The sequence below is a fragment of the Ovis canadensis genome, chromosome 16 (genome assembly GCF_042477335.2).
Source record: "Ovis canadensis isolate MfBH-ARS-UI-01 breed Bighorn chromosome 16, ARS-UI_OviCan_v2, whole genome shotgun sequence".
NCBI lineage: Eukaryota > Metazoa > Chordata > Mammalia > Artiodactyla > Bovidae > Ovis > Ovis canadensis.
In genome coordinates this window covers 19,735,299-19,759,038 of record NC_091260.1, presented here as the reverse complement: position 1 = coordinate 19,759,038, position 23,740 = coordinate 19,735,299, and the positions used below count along the sequence as shown (strand labels likewise).

At 38.5% G+C, this 23,740-nt stretch overlaps 1 protein-coding gene and 1 non-coding gene across 3 annotated transcripts in view; one reads left to right on the top strand and one right to left on the bottom strand.

The window, feature by feature from the left end:
• The window catches only part of FAM169A (family with sequence similarity 169 member A), a 67,851-nt gene that overhangs the window by 8,046 nt on the left and 36,065 nt on the right, over positions 1–23,740 (bottom strand). The window contains exons 6-11 of one of the 2 annotated variants that reach the window (XM_069555728.1): positions 17,326–17,505; positions 13,687–13,815; positions 10,968–11,080; positions 7,932–7,971; positions 7,275–7,425; positions 1,056–1,212 (exon numbers count right to left, since the gene is read on the bottom strand). In XM_069555728.1, the coding sequence (XP_069411829.1) occupies positions 1,056–1,212; positions 7,275–7,425; positions 7,932–7,971; positions 10,968–11,080; positions 13,687–13,815; positions 17,326–17,505 (770 nt within the window). The remainder of the gene's footprint in view (positions 1–1,055; positions 1,213–7,274; positions 7,426–7,931; positions 7,972–10,967; positions 11,081–13,686; positions 13,816–17,325; positions 17,506–23,740) is intronic. The other variant, XM_069555729.1, reaches the window with a different exon arrangement.
• Positions 14,020–14,091, top strand: TRNAW-CCA (transfer RNA tryptophan (anticodon CCA)). Its single transcript has one exon. It is a non-coding gene; the product is annotated as a tRNA-Trp (tRNA).

The following is a 23,740-nucleotide window of genomic DNA, read 5'->3' as shown; positions in this document are numbered from 1 at the left end:
GTGCTCACAGGTACTGCTGGACAAAGAGACGGCCTACGTGCAGCGCGTACAGTGTAATCTTAAGTTTTTAATAAAGGAATAAACCACACAAAGATACATTCCCATAATCATCTAGAAGCGATAAATTTTGTTTTTAAAACATGTATTTCTCCAAATTTAAATCAGTAATGCACTTTCACTTTCTTAGCTCCTGGTTGGACTTGACAAACAGGTAAAATGTTTTTAAAGAAACTGAAGCATGTCTGAAAGAAGAAATTAAGGAATCTGTAAAAGCCTAAAGATATTAAAGAAAAAGAAGAGAAGGACAGGAACTAGAGAAGATGAAAAAAGAAAAATAACTGAGGAGCGGCAGAAATCAAGCCAGATAGAGATTTTTTACTCAGTCAAAAAGTTATTTTCTTACTTGTTTTCTAGTAATTAAACAAAAAAGAATTTAGTTATTTTTTAGGAATTTGTAAAGCAACTGTAAGTAAAAATACATTACTTTTTCTAAACAAACAATTCTATCCTTATATCCAAAATCAGGTGAATTTAGGGCTTGTTGGACCTAAAGGCATTCTAATTGGTTTCGTAAGGTAGGCATCAAACAGTCACATCATTTGTGTCCCTTCTTAAAGTTTATGTTTAATTCCACAAATTGATTTGAATTTTAAATACCCTGAGAGGACATTACTATCTAAACATCTTCTACTTTATCTCTATAATATGTCAAACTTTATAAATTCAGTTACAAGTATAAAATACTTTATAACTTTATAAATTAGTTACAAGTATAAAATACTTGTAACTTTATCCTTCACTACCTAACTTTACTTTAGACATATGTGCTTTTCAACATTACAATTTCTACTAAGAGTCTTTACGCTTTTCCAACAACATACAACTAAGTTAAAATTTACCTCCATTCATTTTACTAAATAAATGAATCTCGGAAATCCAAAAAGGAGGGGATATATGTATACATATAGCTGACTCACTTTACTGTACAGCAAAATAACACAACATTGTAAAGCAACTATATTCCAATAAAAATTTAAAAAAAGTGAATCACTCACCTTTTCACCTTCTAGCTTTTCCAGGCCTGGCTGGGTTTCTGGTGCTGGTTGAACATCTTTATCACTACTTTCATCCTCAAATTCAATCACACTCTGCTCAGGTTCTTCTTCCAAGAATTCTTCCGAGCTCTCTGATGTGCGTGCTGTAGACTCCAACCTCGGAAACCAAGGAGAAACATTCTTACTTACTTTATTAAAGATGATCAAGTGCCACAGGTTACACTCATACAAAATGGCAAACTTTAATTAATTAATGATTTTATTGGAGTACAGCTGACTGACAATGTTGTGTTAGTTTCTGCCATACAGAAAAGTGAGTCAGTTATACACTCTTCAGATGGCAAACCTAACTGATTAGTTGCCACAACTACATGTTGCATGTGTCCTGACTATTACAACTGATTGGCCATTATCCATCTCTCTCCCTCTCTTTGGGTCTCCCTATTCCTTGAGACCAGACATCCTGCAATGTGAAGTCAAGTGGGCCTTAGAAAGCAACACTACGAAGAAAGCTAGTGGAGGTGATGGAATTCCAGTTGAGCTCTTTCAAATCCTGAAAGACGATGCTGTGAAAGTGCTGCACTCAATATGCCAGCAAATTTGGAAAACTCAGCAGTGGCCAAGGGACTGGAAAAGGTCAGTTTTCATTCCAATCCCAAAGAAAGGCAATGCCAAAGAATGTTCAAACTACCACACAACTGCACTCATCTCACATGCTAGTAAAGTAATGCTCAAAATTCTCCAAGCCAGGCTTCAGCAATTCGTGAACTGTGAACTTCCAGATGTTCAAGCTGGTTTTAGAAAAGGCAGAGGAACCAGAGATCAAATTGCCAACATCCACTGGATCATCGAAAAAGCAAGAGAGTTCCAGGAAAACATCTATTTCTGCTCTATTGACTATGCCAAAGCCTTGGACTGTGTGGATCACAATAAACTGTGGAAAATTCTTCAAGAGATGGGAATACCAGACCATCTGACCTGCCTCTGGAGAAATCTGTATGCAGGTCAGGAAGCAACAGTTAGAACTGGACATGGAATAACAGATTGGTTCCAAATAAGAAAAGGAGTACGTCAAGGCTATATATTATCACCCTGCTTATTTAACTTTTATGCAGAGTACATCATGAGAAATGCTGGGCTGGAAGAAACACAAGCGGGCATCAAGATTGCCGGGAGAAATCTCAATAACCTCAGATATGCAGATGACACCACCCTTATGGCAGAAAGTGAAGAGGAACTAAAAAGCCTCTTGATGAAAGTGAAAGAGGAGAGTGAAAAAGTTGGCTTAAAGCCCAACATTCAGAAAACTAAGATAATGGCATCTGGTTCCATCACTTCATGGGAAATAGATGGGGAAGCAGTGGAAACAATATCAGACTTTATTTTTTTGGGCTCCAAAATCACTGCAGATGGTGATTGCAGCCATGAAATTAAAAGACACTTACTCCTTGGAAGAAAAGTTATGACCAACCTAGATAGCATATTCAAAAGCAGAGACATTACTTTGCCGACTAAGGTCCGGCTAGCCAAGGCTATGGTTTTTCCTGTGTTCATGATTGGATGTGAGAGTTGGACTGTGAAGAAGGCTGAGCACTGAAGAATTGATGCTTTTGAACTGTGGTGTTGGAGAAGACTCTTGAGAAGAGTCCCTTGGACTGCAAGGAGATCCAAGCAGTCCATTCTGAAGGAGATCAGCCCTGGGATTTCTTTGGAAGGAATGATGCTGAAGCTGAAGCTCCAGTATTTTGGCCACCTCATGCGAAGAGTTGACTCATTGGAAAAGACTCTGATGCTGGGAGGGATTGGGGGCAGGAGGAGAAGGGGATGACAGAGGATGATATGGCTGGATGGCATCACTGACTTGATGGATGTGAGTCTGCGTGAACTCCAGGAGTTGGTGATGGACAGGGAGGCCTGGCGTGCTGTGATTCATGGGGTTGCAAAGAGTCGGCCATGACTGAGTGACTGAACTGAACTGAACTGATTCCTTGAGACACAACAATATTGAAATTAGGCCAGTTAATAACCCTGAAATGGCTCTAAATGTCCAAATGAAAGGAAGAGCCACATATTTCTTACTTTAAATCAAAAGCTTGCTAGAAGTGAATAAATTTATAACAGCACATTGAAAGCTGAGACAGGCAGAAAGCTAGGTCTCTTGTGCCAAATAGCCAAGCTGTGAACGCAAACCAAAAGCTCTTGAAAAAAAAAAAATCAACAGCGCTACTCTAAGTGAACACACCAATGATAAGAAAGCAAAACAACCTTATTGCTGATCTAGAGAAAAAGTTGTAGTGGTCTGGACAGAAGATCAAACCAACCTCAACATTCCCTTAAGCCAACGCCTAATCCAGAACAAGGCCTTAAATCTATTCATTGCCACAAAGGCTGAGAGAGGTGAGGATGTTGCAGAAAAAAAGCATGAAGCTAGTAGACAAGCTGGTTTATGAGATTTAAGGAAAGAAGTTATCTCCGTGATAGTGCCAGGTAAAGCAACCAATGCTGATACAGAAGCTCTATCACGGTAGCTAGAAGATCTAGAGCTAAGACAATGAATGAAAGTGGCTATAATAAACAACAGGCTTTCCAATGCAGACCAAAAGAGGATGTCATTTAAGACTTTCATAGCAAGAAGAGAGCAGTCAATACCTGGCTTTAAAGTTTCAAAGGACAAGCTGACTCCTGCTAGGCACTAATGCAGTTGACACCAATGCTCGTTTACCATTCTGAAAATCCTAGGGCCCTCAAGCATTATCTACTCTGCCTGTCCTCTATAAAGGGAACAGCACAGCTTGGGTGACAGCACAGCTGCTGACAACATCGTTTGCTGAGTATTTTAAGCCTACTGTTAAGACCTATTACTCAGGGGGGAAAAAAAATTTCCTTTTAAAATACGACTGCTCATTGACAATGTAACTGGTCACCCAAGAGCTCTGATGGAGATACATAATGAAGTTCATGTTGTTTTCATGTCTGCATACAGAACATCCATTCTGCAGTCCATGGATCAAGGAATCATTTCAATTCTAAAGCCTTATTACTTAAGAATTACAGTTCATAAGGCTACAGCTGTCAAAGACACAGATTCCTCTTATTAATCTGGGCAAAGTCAACTGAAAACCCTCTGGGAAGGATTCACCATTCTAGATGCCACTATGAACACTTATGATTCATGGGAAGAGGCTCAAGACTTCCGTGGTGGAAGTCACTGCGGATGTGGTAGAAACAGCAGGAGAACGAGAATGAGAAGGAGAGCCCGAAACTGTGATTCAACTGCTGCTATCTCAAGTTAAAACTGTAATGGATAAGGAGCTGCCTAATGTAGATGAGCAAAGAAAGTGATTCCATCTCAAGATGGAATCCACTCTTGAAGACGCTATGAAGATCGGTGAAATAACAAAGGATTTAGACTATGACAAACTTAGTTCAGGAAGCTGCATCAGCGTTTGAGAGGACTGACTCCAATTTTGCAAGAATTTCTACTGTGGGTAAAATGCTATCAAGCAGCACTGCATGTTACAGAGAAATCATTAGTGAAAAGAAGAAGTCAGCCAATCTACATGGCAAAGTTCATGGCTGTCTAACTAAAGAAATGGCCAAAGTCATCCCAACCTTCAGCAACCACCTCCCTGGTCAGTCAGCAGCCACCAACACTGAGGCAAGACTCTACACCAGCAAAAAGATTATGACTCATTAAAGGCTCAGATGATGGTTACCTTTTTATTTTTTTACCAGTAAAGTATTTTTAAATTAAAGAATATACTTTTTCCTTAAAGAAATATACTACAGTACAGTGTAAACATAACTTTATGTGCACTGGAAAACTCAAAAATTTTTGTGACCTGCCTTATTGTGATAGTTGCTTTATTGTGGTCCCATGGAACTGAATCTACATCTCTGGAGTAGGCTTATATATAATGCCCCTTTCATTCTCAAAAATACTATTTGGGGCAATAAGTGATATGGCTCAGTTCTACTTCTGAAATGCCTTTCAAACAAATCCACAACTTTCTATTCTCATCTTCCTTCTTCAAGCCCTATTCTCTCTGGACACTATAACTTCTTCCCAACTCATGCTGAGACTAGCAGTACATACATTCTTTAGTAACGTTTAAAGGCTATGTTTCTTTCTTCTTTCTTTCTATCTGTACCAGTGACAGTCCAGCTCAGAAAATTCTGATGGTCCTCTATGGATTGCAGAATAAAGCACACATCCTCTCAAAGTCTAACATGACCAGACCTTTATATTTTTCCTTCTACTAGATGCTGAAGCTGAAACTTGAATACTTTGGCCACCTGATGCAAAGAACTGACTCACTGGAAAGGACCTTGGTGCTGGGAAAGATTGAAGGCAGGACGAGAAGGGGACAACAGAGGATGAGATGGTTGGATGGCATCACTGACTCAATGGACACGAGTCTGAGCAAGCTTCGGGAGTTGGTGATGGACAGGGAAGCCTGGTGTGCTGCAGTCCCTGGGGTCACAAAGAGTCGGACACGACTGAGCGACTGAACTGACTGCGATGCTACCATTTACCCATGTATCAGTTTTCCTTACCAACACCCCTCCCAGTTTTGTGCCTTTGCTCACATGATTCCTGCAGTCTAGAACTGCATGGTCCAATACAGTAGCCACAGGACACTTGCAATTATTTATAATATGGTAATTAAAACTAAGTGAAATAAAACACTCAGCTCCTCAATTGCTCTAGCCACACTTAGGTGCTCAGTGACACACACACTGAGCAGAGGCTGCCGTGCTAGGCAGGGAGACACAGAACATGCCCGCTGTGCCAGGAAGTTCTCTGAACAGCCCTGGTGTAGACCGAGGTTTGGCAAACTTTTCTTTTAGGTTTTGTGGGACACATGGTCTCTGAACACTCACTCACTCCACCACTGTAAAGCAAAAGCAACCACAATAAACATGTAAACTAATAAAAGTGGATGTGGTACAGTAACATTTTACTTACAAGAGGTGGTGGGCCAGATTGGCCCATAGACCATAGTTTGTGAACCTTAGAACTAGAAAACTCTTCTTTCCCAAATATGCTTGTTGAGTTTCTACTCATCCCTGAAGCCCTGGGCCAAATGTCGGATTTCTCCACCCCCTCCATTAGAGTCAGTCATACTCTCCTTTGCATCCACAGCACTTTCACTTCTATTATTATATCACAGTCCACCTTGCAGCTCTCTCAACCTGTGTCACAGGTACAGACACACGTATTGGAGACTACTAGACGAGGGTAAAGATGACATTTCGTTCTTCATAGCGTCTGAGCATTTAAGCATTTAGTCTCGCTGCTGCTACTTTATGAAAAGCTAAAGAAAAATGCCACAACAGTTCTGTGATGTGTAATTTAAAATGTGCTATTACATTCCCTTCTGAAAAGGGTATTACTTCAAAACGTTACTCAGTGGAAACAAAACGTAATTATCTAAACTCTTATTACTCTTTTCACAAGTTAAATACTTAAATTTTTCTTTAAAATGGTGGATTTTTCATTAAAATATAACATTCACATAATTATCCAAATTTAAAATTATATACAGAATGAAATTAGCATAGCTATAGAATACTTTACCTGAGAATAATTTTATAGCCAAGATGGCAAAGCTATGAATGGTTGACTCAAGAACAAATAGTAGGACTATCAGAGCAAAAGCTTAATTTAACTATAATATTCAAAATCTTGCTTTCTTTAAACAAGAAAATAAGGTTTTGATCCAAGGGTTCTGTTGATTCGGCAGACAATAGTAAGTTTCTGGAGGAGCTGATGATATCATTTATGGCAATTACTAATTTATGTTATGTCCTATAATCTAGTAAGATAAATCCAGATAAGTCCATTATAAAGTAAAATTGAGGGTTTCTTAAATTGACTAAACTTCAGGATTACTAAAAACCACAGCTACTGTCAAATTCAAAGCTGACAATAAATGACTCATTTGAGATAATATAATCACTACAAGATTCTTCTGGATTTTCACACAAGAGACTAAAACATCAGTTCATTCTACTCTTTATTCCACTAGCAACTTCTCCCTATAATACTGTCAATGTGACACTTATTAAGTGTAATCAATAATCTTGTTGAAGAACTCAAACACAATCTTCTACACCAAGGTCATTTACTACACAAATAACATGTCACCTTAAAAACGAAATACTATGAAAATAACAGGACACAAAATAATGATAGTAAAATAAACAATCCTTTACTTGTTCACTGAAGCTGTGGGAGAAGTCTGAGGGGTCTTCTCATCTTCCCCTTGAGAACTGCTGAACTCAGAATCCTGAAACCGCTTTCCGATCTTCGGCCGCTTTAGATGGCTACTTCGAGTGTGAGTGGAAACAGGTGTTTTATCATGACCTGAGAAAACAACAGCAAGCCCATGATTAACTGACTGTGTAGTCAAAGAATCACCCATTAACTAGACACAGAAATGCAAGAACTAAGCTAGTTTAACTATATCACCACAATTACACACTTTCTATCACATCAGGCTAGGAAATCATGTCCGTGACATATTTTAAATTATGAAATAATCTTAAAGTCAGTATTTGTTCCTCACATATCTGTGTTACCTTGAGCTCTGCAAAGTATTTGTGCATTTTCACTTAAGATTCTCTTCCAATAATCTTGAGAAACAAACAAGGCAGACATTATGGCCCCTATTTTACAGGTAAGGGAATGAAAAAGAGGTACAGACAGCTTATCTGTTCACACAGCAGAATCAGTGCTACCAGAACCCCAACCTAGATATTAGAGGTGGGTAAGTCTTTATGTATACTAAGGGACACACACACACACACACACACACACGTAATTCTAACACTCTCAAACACTTAAATTAATAGACCAGCTGAATTTCTTACCTTCAGAAGTACTTGCAAAGGCATCTTTTAGAGAATCAATCTAAAACAGAGATACATATCAAAACCAAAAGTTTTAGACCCTTTTTCCTTCCTATGTATCTACTTCATTCAGTTTCAAAGAAAATTTCTTAAAAACTTTTTCAAATAGCACCTTTTGTATTCATTATCCATCAATTAAGAAGACTCACTTAAGTAAAAAGGCTATCTTATAGCTTCAGTTTATTATGAGCCTGAAAATTTGTGAAACCACCTAATATGGGATATACTGATATACACTGGGTGTATACACGTGTACTGATATACACGTGTACTGATATACACGTGTACTGATATACACGTGTACTGATATACACGTGTTCTATCCTCAGCTCCTTTCTCAGTCCAAATACTCCCGTGTAACTGTATCTACCACCTTTACTTTAACATCTCCTTGCTGATGAATCCAAATATGCAACTTAATTTCCCCAACTTTTTCCCTGATTTTCAAAGCTCTATTTCTAATGAAATCTCTCTCCAGTGAATACTCCAACCCAATTTCCTATCCAACCTGTCCCAAACTAAACTCTCATATTTAATCAGTATTATTCTCTATCTTGGTTATTGGCAATAACAATTTAGTATGCTATTCCAATCAACGACCTGTGGGGCAATAATGACTTCTTGTCCTTCGTTCAACCAACCACAAGCCTGTCCACTAGGACGCTGAAAAATCTCTCAAAACTGCGCCTCTTTGGTATTACCAATGCTTCCATTTGGGCATTTATCATCCTTAACATGAAGGTGTACACCTTAAATATGTATAATTTTTGTCCATTATACCTCAATAAAGCTAAAATATTATGTACTTAAAATAGACAAAATCACTTCCCCATGTAGTTACTAATAAAGAGTTTAATATGAGAAATATTTTCCTTGATTAAAATATTACAGTAATATGAAGAATATGAATTTCTAAAATGAAAGAAAATCTAATTTATATCACCAACCTTTACAGTACAGTGAAATTTTAATGTTCTCATTAAAATGACACAAATTATTTGGCTTAATATTAAAGTAAATCATTGCTCTCACTATATGTATGAAACAAACAGATTTGTCTACTTTCCCTCATTTCATGATATCTAATCAATAATAAAGTAATCTCGATATATCTGAGGAATTTGGAATGCAACATATTAGAAGGGCTTATTCTGAAGCCTGAAATTCCAAAGGTAGGAAAAAAAAAACTGAACTCCTTATAATAGTTATTGTATTATTTATATTATCCTTAAAAATGCTTTTCAAAATGTTTACTCAAATAGTCTTCACTCATGCTAATTAAGACAGAAGAAGAGAGGCACAAATGATTCCCCAAAGCACTCGTCATTGAAATGCACGTGCGTTTACACAGACATATTCAACACTCACTAAAGATATATTCAGATACCCACATACAAAATAATTATGACTATATTAAAACCTTCCCTGATGGCTCAGCTGGTAAAGAATCCACCTGCAATGCAGGAGACCCAGGTTCGATCTTTGGGTCAGGAAGATTGCCCAGAGAAAGGAATAACAACCCACTCCAGTATTCTTGCCTGGAGAATCCCATGGACAGACGAGCCTGGCAGGCTACAGATATGGGGTTGCAAGAGTCGGACGTGAGTGAGCGACTAACCAATGTAATAATAATGTAAATGCTACCACAACAAAATGCTGTAAAAAATAAACCTCTAAGATCCCACCAATGAACCGGTATTTTAAGTAATACCAAGTAGGTTTCAGAAAAGCACCTGGTAAGCCCTCTGGAATTCAGTGGGGAACTGCCCTTCTCCTTTCAGGTTATCTAGTATTTGCAAAGTGCATTACATTCTACGGTGACTTAACACATATAGCCTCAAACTTCCCCCAAATAACTTCATAACCTTTGACCTATTTCACTTCAAGAAATTTATCTGTACAAGGAAATAATTACATTTGCGCAAAGATGCATGTATAATTGTGTTCATGGTTGGGCCATTTATAAAAAACAAGTATAATATGTTAAGAAAATAAATGCTGGTATTTACATAGAATATTGTGCTACCTAACAACATTGATTTAATACAGTAATGACACGGTTCTCTGGTGACTCAGTGGTAAAGAATCTGCCTGCCAATGCAGGAGAAATGGGTTCGATCCCTGGTCCAGGGAGATCCCACATGCCACAGAGCAACTAAGCCCATGCTTCCCAGCTCCTGACCCTGTGCTCTAGAAGCTGGGAGCCACAGCTACTGAGCCTACATGCTGCAACTACTGGAGCCTGTGCACCCTAGAGCCCACGCTCTGCAACAAGAGAAGCCAGTGCAAGAAGCAGCCCTTGCATTGCAACAAAGAGTAGCTCCCACTCGCTGCAACTGGAGAAAAGCCCACCCAGCGATGACCAGCACAGCCATAAATAAATAAATAAAATTTTTTTAAAAAGTAACGACACAGAAAATGCTTACAATATTATGTCAACGGAGAAGAGCAGTTAGAAGCATGTATGAAAGTGAATGAAAGTCGCTCAGTCATGTCCGACTCTTTGTGACCCCACGGACTATACAGTCAATGAAATTCTCCAGGCCAGAATACTGGAGTGGGTAGCTGTTCCCTTCTCCAGGGGATCTTCCCAACCCAGGGATCGAACACAGCTCTCCCGCATTGCAAGCAGATTCTTTATCAGCTGAGCCACAAGGGAAGCCCAGTTAGAAGCATAAAAGAATAAAAACAGAAATGAAACATATGCACTACATGTTTCATAATATATATTAAGTATGTATACAAAAATGTTATTGCTAGATCTAGGGTAACAGAATTATAGATTTTTATTTTCTTCTGTACTACTTTGTGTATTCCAAATTATTTTTCAAAGAAAATTAAATCTTAGAAACCAATTAGCAAAGAATGCCAAGTAACACAGTAGAAGTTACCTAAGTTTGCTGAATGAACAGTAACATTTATAAAGTTATTAGCTGAACCTCTTTTTTAAAAACAGCACGGTTGGTATTTCCTATGGTAAACACACAGTGTACCTACAGTTAGCTGCATCTCACTAGACTGACTGTCTTCAGCTCTTGCTTCGTATTCTGGAACAGAGGCAAGCCCGTATTCTCCGGACGTAGATCTTTTAGCTTCATTTTGAGAAACTGCTGTGTAAAAAAGAATTTTTAAAATTTTAACCCAGTTAGTATTTGGTTTTAATTGTCACATTCTTTGTACGGATTTTTACAAAAGCCCTAAAGAAGGGCATTAAATATCCAGATGTGGGATATCCCTTCACCAATATCTTACAATGAAACCTTAGAAGAGTTTTAAATAGTTTATCTGTTATTTAGCAATTTTAAGGAGAGATGCATAAGACCTTTGATCCCCTGATGCCTATTCTGTGCTGAGTAACCTGTGTTCATTTCTTACCCACCAATTTCTACTGGACTACTGAGCTATATTCTATTGGGTTACTCTAGGTCTTCTTACTAATAATGACACAAATGTTTAAATAGAACAAAAATTCCAACTTTAGAAAAGAAGGTCTATTACTAGAGAGATCACATTACAAGACATTGGACTATTCTGGACTATAAGACCATCATTCAGTTCAGTCCAGTCGCTCAGTCATGTCCAACTCTTTGCGACCCCATGAATCACAGCACGGCAGGCCTCCCTGTCCATCAGCAACTCCCAATGTTCACCCAAACTCATGTCCATCGAGTTGGTGATGCCATCCAGCCATCTCATCCTCTGTCGTTCCCTTCTCCTCCTGCCCCCAATCCCTCCCAGCATCAGGGTCTTTTCCAATGAGTCAACTCTTCGCATGAGGTGGCCAAAGTACTGGAGCTTCAGCCTCAGCATCAGTCCTTCCAATGAACACCCAGGACTGGTCTCCTTCAGGATGGACTGGTTGGACCTCCTTGCAGTCCAAGGGACTCTCAAGAGTCTTCTCCAGCACCACAATTCAAAAGCATCAATCCTTCAGTGCTCAGCTTTCTTCACATTCCAACTCTCACATCCATACATGACCACTGGAAAAACCATAGCCTTGACTAGATGGACCTCTGTTGACAAAGTAATATCTCTGCTTTTGAATATGCTATCTAGGTTGGTCATAACTTTCCTTCCAGGAGTAAGCATCTTTTAATTTCATTGCTGCAATCACCATCTCCAGTGATTTTGGAGCCCCCCCAAAAAAAGTCTCTCTCTGTTTCCACTGTTTCCCCATTATTTCCCATGAAATGATGGGACCAGATGCCATTATCTTAGTTTTCTGAATGTTGAGCTTTAAGCCAACTTTTTCCTCTCCTCTTTCACTTTCATCAAGAGGCTTTTTAGTTCCTCTTCACTTTCTGCCATAAGGGTGGTGTCATCTGCATATCTGAGGTTATTGCTATTTCTTCCGGCAATCTTGACTTCAGCTTGTGCTTCCTCCAGCCCAGTGTTTCTCATGATGTACTCTGCATAGAAGTTAAATAAGCAGGGTGACAATATACAGCCTTGATGTACTCCTTTTCCTATTTGGAACCAGTCTGTTGTTCCATGACCAGTTCTAACTGTTGCTTCCTGACCTGCATATAGGTTTCTCAGGAGGCAAGTCAGGTGGTCTGGTATTCCCATCACTTTCAGAATTTTCCAGTTTATTGTGATCCACACAGTCAAAGGCTTTGGCATAGTTAATAAAACAGAAATAGATGTTTTTTCTGGAACTCTCTTGCTTTTTCTGAACCATAATCACAGAAAACTAGCCAGTCTAATCACACAGACAACAGCCTTGTCTAACTCAATGAAACTAAGCCACGCCGTGTGGGCCCATCGAAGACAAACGGGTCATGGTGGAGAGGTCTGACAGAATGTGGTCCACTGGAGAAGCGAATGGCAAGCCACTTCAGTATTCTTGCCTTGAGAACCCCATGAACAATATGAAAAGGCAAAATGATAGGATACTGAAAGAGGAACTCCCCAGGTCGGTAAGTGCCCAACATGCTACTGGAGATCAGTGGAGAAATAACTCCAGAAAGAATGAAGGGATGGAGCCAATACCCAGTTGTGGATGTGACTAGTGATAGAAGCAAGGTCCGATGCTGTAAAGAGCAATATTGCATAGGAACCTGGAATGTCAGGTCCATGAATCAAGGAAAATTAGAAGTGGTCAAGCAGGAGATGGCAAGAGTGAACGTCAACATTCTAGGAATCAGCAAACTAAAACGGACTGGAATGGGTGAATTTAACTCAGATGACCATTTTATCTACTACTGTGGGCAGGAATCCCTTAGAAGAAATGGAGTAGCCATCATGGTCAACAAGAGTCCGAAATGCAGTACTTGGATGCAATCTCAAAAATGACAGAATGATCTCTGTTCGTTTCCAAGGCAAACGATTCAATATCACGGTAATCCAAGCCTATGCCCCAACCAATAACACTGAAGAAGCTGAATTTGAACGGTTCTATGAAGACCTACAAGATCTTCTAGAACTAACACCCAAAAAAGATGTCCTTTTCATTATAGGGGACTGGAATGCAAAAGTAGGAAGTCAAGAAACACCTGGAGTAATAGGCAAATTTGGCCTTGCAGTATGGAATGAAGCAGGGCAAAGACTAATAGAGTTTTCCCAAGAGAACGCACTGGTCATAGCAAACACCCTCTTCCAACAACCCAAGAGAAGACTCTACACGTGGACATCACCAGATGGTCAACACCGAAATCAGACCATCATTAGGCAATGCATTTACACTTGACTTGTGTCTAACTGAAAACAGTCTTACCTGTAATTTTCAGTGTTTCTCTCTGTAACGCTCTGGTGATTGGTACTCTCTGGTACCAGTGTCCAACACCTTCAACTTCCCAAAGCAGTTCATGGTCTCCTGGATATTTTTCAAAGTACTGGTTGCAAGCTGAAAAACACATTGAAACTTTCCTAGAAATCCCAGCAATCAAGTGGAATGAACGGTTAAAATGCCGTGTAATGTGTATTTTATCACCAAAAAACTGTTTAGGAGACACTGCCCTGGGAAAGAGGCCTGGTGTTCCCCTTACTTAATCCAGTGGTAAGTTCTCCTACTCTTTGGCTTGGTTGTGTCTTTTGGCTCAAAGAGGCTTCCCTGGTGGCTCAGTGGGTAAAGCGTCTGCCTCCAATGCGGGAGACCCAGGTTCGATCCCTGGGTTGGGAAGACCCTCTGGAGAAAGAAATGGCAACCCACTCTTGCCTGGAAAATCCCATGGACTGAGAAGCCTGGTAGGCTACAGTCCGTGGGGTCACAAAGCGTCGGACACGACTGAGTGACTTCACTTCACTTTGGCTCAAAACTCATCAAGAGGTGAACCCAGTTTTCAGGCAAGACCTTTAATAGGGCAAATGAAGAGAACTTCTGTGCTTTTTAAATTACATCTATATTTTGGGAAGTGTGAAAATCTAAAGTAATTCTATAAATATGAATACATAAAAAATAAGTCTGAAATTATTTTTTAAAAAACTTAAAAACTTTAAAAATAAGAAGCACACAAAATAATGTTTTATAGTGTGTCTAGACAGAGACTTAAGTGTTAAACCATGGGCAGGAAGGATACCCACCAACTTGAGGAACACAATTATCTCTGGGGAGAAAAAGGTGAAAGGGGCATGGGATTAGGGCTGGGTTCAAAGAGAACATCAACTGTATCTGCATCTTGTTTAAGTCTCCATCTCGTTTAATTCTCTTAAACTAAGTGAAAATAAATGAAAATACGCCAAAATCTTAACATCTGTTAATCTGGACACTGAACATGTGGACAGCAGGATGCCATTTGCTCACTTTTCCCCTCATTTATTTGACAATATTTCTCAGGTTCTTTGGTTGTTGCCACACCTATCAGGAAGCGAAAAGCTGGAGAAAACAGTAGGCCATACTGAGTCCTCTGTCTCAATTAAAATAACTAAAATAGTAGAGGATGCCTTACATAATACATAAGCACCTGTAGTTCATTTAGTATTCAACTGATTCATCATCAGAATCCTTAAAAAGGGTAAGTAATGAGAGACTCTGCCTACAGTAGATGTGTCTGCATGCTTCCCCAAATTTAGTAAAGCAATAATTAAGACTTTAAGAGGAAAATCCGCTTTCAGATTATCCAGGGTATACAGGATTCATTCTATCCTCATGTATGGGCCTCGAGAGAACCTGTGATTCAAGATGAGCATGCAATGCTTGGTTCTTGTTTTCTGGATTTTTGATATTAAAAAGGGAGAAGAAACTTAGAACAAAAATATTCTTTCAGTGAATATCTAATGCTAGATTAAAATCAATGGTAAATTACACACTATAAAAGTTTTCACACAAATCACTCTTCAGTATCAAATCTTACTTCATTAAGAAAAGAGCAGTACTACAGGCTTCATACAAATACGAATATAAATCCACTAACAGCTTTTAAAACATGACAACAAAATATATACACACAATAAAAACAACATTAAAAAAGAATAAATTGAGCTACATGAATCCATAGGAATAAATCTTATAAAGATAAGTAGAAAAAGCAAATTGCAGGATTCATACAGTATATATTATTCATATAAAGTTGTGTGGTTTTTTTTAAAATTTATTTTCAAGGACTGCATTCAGGCCCTTGGCACTGAAAGCACAGAGTCCTAACCTCTGGACTACCAGGGAATTCCCTGAAATTTTAAACATGTAAAACAATATGACACTGAGACTTCCCTGGTGGTCCAGTGGTTAAGAATACGCCTTCCAATGCAGGGGACTTGGGTTTGATCCCTGGCTGGACAACCAAGATCCTACCTGCCTTGGGAACAGGCTCCCTTAAGACAGTAGATTTCCACTTATATGCCTATATACACTTTTTTCTTAGGTTAGTGCAGCAGCTCACTAATCTGACTGCTGCCTCTTCTCACCTCATTAAAGGTGACCTGTTCCTGTACAGTGCTGGTCTCATTCTTTTTCTGAACCCCACCTTCTCTAACTCCGTACCCTACAGTGCTTATTTCACGGAAGGGAGGGAATAAGCTAATTGGATAGGACAGGAGTACAACTACATTGGCAATAATCCACCTCTCATGGATGCTACATGCTGGACAATACATGAGTATTTTGTCATCTCCTACTTTTTTTGTACATTTGAAATTTTTAATTTAGAAAGCTACCACAGGGAGTCCCCTGGTGGTCCAGCGGTTAAGACTCTCCACTTCTAACACAAGGAGTGAGGGTCTAATCCCTGGTCAGAGAGATGAGTTCCCACATAACTTTGCAGCACAGCCAACAAAAAACCTACCACAAATAACAAACAACCCAAAGAAAGAATGGTTAAAGGATCTAAATATACATTTTTCCAAAGATGATACATAGATGACTAATAAGCACATGAAAAAATGTTCAACACCAAATGTGCATCAAGACAATGAGATGCCACTCCACATCCACTGAGAGGGCTATAGTAAGAAGACAAATAATGGGAATTTTCCTGCAGTCCAGTGGTTAGGACTCTGTGCTCTCACTGCCAGGAGCAAGGGTTCGATCCCATCAGGCAACTAAGATCCCATAAGCCTTGCAGTGTGGTCAAAACTTAAAAGGACAAATAATAGTAAGTATTGGTGAGGATGTAGAGAAAACCGCAACCCTCATACAATGTTTACGAGAATGTAAAATGGTGCAGTTGCTTTCAGAGCAGTTTGGCAAGGTTATGACCAAGCTATTTCATCCACACCTAGATATATATACACCAGAGCAATGTTCACTCAAAAACTGCCCAAATGTTCACAGTAGCATTATTCATAATATCTAAAAAGTAGAAACAGTCCAAAAGTCTATCAACTGGTGATGGCATATCCACACAATAGAATATTTCTCAGCCATTAAAAAAAAGAAAAAAAAAAAGAAGCACTGAGTCAGACTACAACATGGATGAACCTTGAAAACATTTATGCAAAATGAAAGAAGTTAGACACAAAGAGCTTACAATATATCATACAATTACATTTATATGAAATGTCCAGAATAGGTAAATCCATAGACACAGAAAATGGATTAGTCGTTGGTTGCTAGGGGATGAAGGAATGGAGGAACAGAAGAGTGACTGCTAACTGGTACAGAGCTTCTTTTAGGGATGCTGAGAATGTTCCAAAATTAGATGGTGGTTATGGCTGCACAGCTGTGAAATAATAAGACCACTAAACTGTACACGTTATGAGGGTGGATTTAATGGTATGTGAATTCTATTTCAATTTCTTAAAAAAAGCTACCATACCCTAAAAATGCCATTTATGTGAGGTAAGGGCACATAGACTCTCTTGACCCTAGAGAGTCAAGAATGTAATTTACTTAAAACTGACATACACACATTTAAGATAAAGTGCAGAAACTTAAGAAGTGACACTGAGATAAGTTTAACTAAAAACTTAATCCAATTACCTATGTACATGAGAGAGGTCAGGGGATACCGCAAGCCAAGTGCATCTTCTGTAAAGGAATCAACAAAGTCCTCCAGCATATGAAGCCCAAAGTCTTTGCCTCGATATTTCTTTCTTACAAACATTGTATCCAGAACTGGCAGTTGGTAGCTTTGGGTAAGAAACGAGGCACATGTGCTTCCTGCAGTCATAAAACAGAAATCCAACAAGTTTTCACATTTAAAAGACCATGTAGGTATATATATTTAGAGAACATGAGTTAAGGTTGAAATTGGTTATTTTTTCTTATATCAGAAATGTTAAATAAATGCATAAATTTTACAATATAAAATGCTTTCCAGCTATTACATATCATAATGTATACCTGAGATGATGAGAACAACTACGTTATTTTACAGCTGCCAAAACTATCTCATGCAAATTAACTATTACCATTTGATGAACGGTATGCTTGAATATATATCTCTGTCCATAGACCTGTACAACTTTAAAGCTCATCAACTATTAAAATTTCAAATTTAAAGAGTATTTGGTGATTGCATAAGTACACCAAGTATCTAATTCCAACCTTCAGTTCAGTTTAGTTCAGTCTCTCAGTCATGTCCGACTCTTTGCGACCCCATGAATTGCAACACGCCAGGCCTCCCTGTCCATCACCAACTCCCGGAGTTCACTCAGACTCGCGTCCATCGAGTCAGTGATGCCATCCAGCCATCTCATCCTCGGTCGTCCCCTTCTCCTCCTGCCCCCAATCCCTCCCAGCATCAGAGTCTTTTCCAATGAGTCAACTCTTCGCATGAGGTGGCCAAAGTACTGGAGCTTCAGCTTTAGCATCATTCCTTCCAAAGAAATCCCAGGGCTGATCTCCTTCAGAATGGATTGGTTGGATCTCCTTGCAGTCCAAAGGACTCTCAAGAGTCTTCTCCAACACCACAGTTCAAAAGCATCAATTCATCTTTTCCCTTTACTTTTTCCCTAGTGAGTACAGTTTCATTTTTACCTACTTAATGATGGCAAAGAAGTGAAATAGTTCTCCAAATTTTTAAGGACTATGGATTAGGACTAAATGGAAACATTGATTTTAGAAACGGCTAAGTCAGCAATCTTTGTGAATACACTTTTTAAAATATCCTATACATTTAAGGTTTAATAGGAGAAATGTTTGTAGTAGTAACTAAACATGCCTCCCCTTATTATATCACAGAGCTACACTGATTTGTCTTTTAAGAACCCTGATTTGGGTTGTGACCCTTCAAGTAGATGTATAAGCTTCTATAATGTACCTTAAGACAGTTTGTAAGTAGAGGACCTCATGGTGGAGTATCCCACTTTCTAAGTTAGCTATCAGTCAGTATTCTACTCTTTTAGTACTTCAAGTAAAACAATTATTCTCAGTTATATTATTCACATGATTTTGGATACTTATAATGATGTAGTTCAAGAAAGAAACAAAATTTCAGGCAACAAACCTTTCACAAATTAACTTTTACCAATCATATCATTTGATGGGATGGTCAGTATAGCAAGGCTTTTTAAGTTCAACCAAATAATGAATTACTTTTTATTAAACTGGAGAACTTCAATAACTTTTTGCAATAATCTCTGTAAGAGGGCATGACAACCCACTCCAGGATTCTTGCCTGGAGAAGAGAGAAGCCTGGTGGGCTAAACAGTCCATGGGGTCACAAAGAGTCAAGACACAACTGAGCGACTAAGCACACACACACACACTAAGACAACTAATTTAAATTCAAAATAGGTAACACACATTGTTATATACTTAGTTCTTAACCACTGATGTTCAGTTAGGAAACTAATAAGGGTCAAAATGTCTTACATAGTGGCTGTAATTAACAATATTGCTTTACATACATTAAATTTATTTAAAAGGTAGATCTCAGGCTTCCCAGATGGCTCAGTGATAAAGAATCACCTGCCAATGCAGGAGCCACAGGAGACTCGGGTTTGATCCTTGGGTAGGGAAGATCTCCTGGAGGAGGAAAGAGCAACCCACTCTAGTACATGGAGCAGAAAAGAGCTGGACAGAACCGAGTACACACACCAAATTTTTTTTTTAAAAGGTAGATCTTAAGCATTAGCACCTCAAAAAAAAAGAAAGGAAGAGGGCTTCTTTGGTGGCTCAGTTGTAAATATGTACATGTAAAACCCAATGCAGGCAGCAGGGGTTTGATCCCTGGTCCAGGAAGATCTCACACGCCACAGAGCAGCTAAGCCCGGGTGCCACAGTTATAGAGCTTGTGCTCCGGAGCCCGGGAGCCACAGCTACTTAACCCTGAGCACCCGAGAGCCCATCTCTGCAACAAGGGAAGCCACACAATGAGAAGCCTGCACCCCACAACCAGAGAGCACCCTGCTCGCTGCAACCGGAGGAAACCCTGCGTACAACAAAGGCACAACACAGACAAAAGTAAATGAAATTACACACACACACACACACACACACACACACACACACTATATATATATATAGAAAAGAAAAGAAGGAAGAAAGAAAATGGCAACCATGTTAGGCAATTAATATACTGATTATGGTGAATATTTTGCAATGTGTGTCACATCACAACTTCAATTTATCAATTATACTCAATAAATCCAAAATAAATACATAAAATTTTTATTAGTCTAACAGGTAGCCTCACCAACAAGCTACAGTGACTAGCTTTTTTAATGCCTTAAAATTAGGGTTCTCTCATAGTAACTGCTAGAAGTGTCTCTTGATTTATCAAGAGACATTACTTTAAAAGTAACATTAATTCAAAGGACAAAGCAAACACGAGAAGAGAATCCTATCTAGTTCTTAATACTGTCTGCAGATCTATTGCTTTTACTGTTGTGCATGCCTCAGAATGCCAAATATATGAAGTAAATTTCCCACAAATTGATTTTTTTTCTATTTTTACACAAACATTCCTTTAAATAGAGAAAAGGTAGAGTCTAGCATCTAATAGTGTTAACAAGGTCAATTTATGGAATTAACAGTTTTCACAAAGTCTAAAGTTCTACTTATTCACCATGTACATATTCATTTCAAAAAAACATGCTAATTCTCTTTTTGTGACTATACCTTAAATTCTTATTTTTATATTTCTATCAGGTTCTACCCAGATATAAGAGAAATCAAATAAAGGGCAGAAAAACTTCCCAAGTTACCAGAGATTCTTCAGACACATCAACAGCACAAGTACTTAGTAATTAGCGGGGGAAAAAAAAAAACAAACCCTACAACCTTAGATGAACTTTCATTAAAAATCTACTAGCTGAAATTTAATTTAGCACTGCACAAGAGGCAGCTTGGGTATTTACACTCCTCAGAGCTTCACCTTTGGCCACAATTTTATTCTATATGCTCTCTCTGGGTAATCTCCCTACTCTCAAGGTTTCTACCATTTATCCAAATGCTTATGATCACAATCTTTTATTTCTGTAATGCATGAAACTTACTCCAAGATGAACGGAAGAGCTCATATAAATGTAAATATAACAAAAAACACACAGTCATCTCCAAATACAGAGAAAAAGCATTAAGACACATTCATGAGAAAAATACTCAAGGTCTTCAATCTGATAAAGGGATCTATGAAAAACCTGGCAGCTAATAAAAATCACACTTAATGGTGAAAGACCAGATATTTTCCCCTAAGATCAAGAACAAGATAAAAATGTTAATTCTTGCCACTTTTATTCAATATCTTAAGTAGGTTCTAGCTGGGCAATTAGGTAAGAAAAGGAAATGAAAAGCACCTAGAAAGAAAGAAAACCTTGTATACAGACCTTAAGATTTTCATCTTAAGAAATTCACTAAAAAATTATTAAAACTGATAGTTTTTAAGTTCAGCAAGATTATAGGATATAAGATCAATATACAAAAATCAATTAAGGACTTCCCTGGCAGTCCAGTGGTTAACAGCTCAGGCATCCACTACAGGGGGCGTAGGTTTGACCCCTGGTTGGGGAACTAGGATCTAGACCCTCAAGTGCCTTGCAGAGTGGCCAAAAAAAGAAAATTTTTTTTCAATTGTATTTCTAGACACCAGCAATGAACAATCTTTAAATGAAATTAAGAAAACAATTCCACTAACAAGAGCATCACCAAATAATAAAATACACAGGAATAAATTTGGCAAGAGTACAAAACTGAAAACTACAAACATTTAATAGGAATTAGGGACCTCCCTGGTGGTCCAGGGGTTAAGAATTTGCCTGGCAATGCAGAGGACACAGGTTCCATCCCTGGTTAGGTAACATGCCACATGCCGCAGAGCAACTAAGGCCATATGCCACAACTGCTGAAGTCCATGCACTCTAGAATCCCTGCTCTGCAACGAGAGGTCATTGCAACGAGAAGCCTGCACACCGCGACTAGAGAGTAGCCCCCGCTCACCCCAACTAGAGAAAGCCCGCGCACAGCAACGAAGAGCCCCTGGGATGCAGTGAAGACCCATCACAGCCAAAAAGAAGTAATTAATTTTTCAAACAACCGAAGGAATTAAAGAACAGTTAAATAACTGGAAAGATATCCCATTGTTCATGATTCAGAAGACAACATTGTTAGGATGTCAACACACCCCAAACTGACCTATAAGTTCAAAATTCCAGCTGGATTTTTTGCAGAAATTAACAAAGTAATCCTAAAACTCACATGGAAATGCAAAAAAACACAAATGACCCAAATAATCTTAACAAAGAAGAACAAAGTTGGAAGACTTCCAATTTAAAGACTTCCTATTTTAAAAGTTACAAAGCTACAGTAATCAAGCCAGTGTGGTACTGGCACAGAATAAACAGCAATCAACAGAACAGAAGTTCCAGAAACAAAACCTCTTATTTTTGGTCAACTGATTTTTGACAGGAATCCCAAGGCATTTCAATGGAAACAGAACAGTCTTTTTAAAATGAATGGGGGTGGGGCAACTGGATATCCACATATGCAAAAGAATGACGTTGGGCCCCACTCCCCGTTTTTTAGACCTCATACAAAAATTAACTGCAAATGGAACATAAAATCTTAGCATAAAACACAGCAGTAAATCTTCATCATCTTAGGTCAGGAAAAGTCTTCTTAGCTATAACACCAAAAGCAAAAGTGACACATGAAAAGACAACTGGACTTTATAAAAACTAGTGCTTCAAAGGACATCAACAAGAAAGTAAAAAGACAAGCCACAAAATGAGAGAAAATCCTTTCAAATTATGTATTCGTACAGGACTTCTATCTAGAATATATGAAAACTGCTTACAAGTCACTAATAAAAAGACAAATAAAACCCAACTTAAAAATGAGCTAAGGATTTAACAGACATTTCCCCAAAGACATACAAATGGCCAACAGGTATATAAAACATGTTCAATGTCTCAAATCATCAGGGTACAGCAACTCAAATGAAGTATCACCTCATACGTGTCAGGATTGCTACCAGCAAAACAAAAGACAATAAATGCTAACATGGATATGGAAAACTGGAACCCTTGTATACTATTAATGGGAATGCAGAATGGTGTAGCCACCATGAAAAAAAGCACAGAGGCTCCTCAAAGTATTAAAAATAGGACTATCACAGATCCAGCAATCCCACTCCTGGGTATATATCCAAAATAATGGAAATCAGTATCTCAAAGAGATTAGTAATTCAATGTTCACTGCAGCATTATTAACAATAGCCAAGATGTGGTAACAACCTAAAGGTCCACTGATGAATGAATGGACAAAGAAAATAAGGGGTGGCGGTGGGGTGTGTACAGGATACATACAAACAGCTTCAGAAAAATGTACATCTGCAATGTACAACATGGATGAACCTTGAGGACATTATGCTAGGCGAAGTCAGTCAGCCACAGGACAAACACTGCATGAGTCTAATTACACGAGACAGCTTATAACAGTCAAATTCCTAGCAGAGAGCAGAACAGTGGGTGTCAAGGGCAGAGTGATGGAAAACTGGGCAGCTGTCAATGGGTTTAAAGTTTCAGTAAAGCCAAGTTCTAGAGACGTGCTATATACAACACCACATCTGTGGTCAACAATGCTGTAATCCATAGTTAAAAATCTGTGAAGACAGTAGATCTTCTGTTAAGTGTTCTGACCACGATAAAATCAGATTAAAAAACATATTTCAAGATAAATAATCTAGACAGAAAGGAGATTAGTGGCTTTCAGGAATTCTAAGATAAAGGAAATGAGGAGCGACAGCTAAAGGGTACAGGAATTCTCGAGGTGATGAAGATAGTTTTGAATTAGACAGTACTGGTGGTTGCATGACTCTGTGAACATACTGAAAATCACTTAAGGGTAAACTTGATGATATGTGAATTATAATAGGATGGACCTCAAAATAATCATACTGAAAGAACCCAGACCAAAAAAAAAAAAAAATGTACTATATGATTCCAGTTTATAA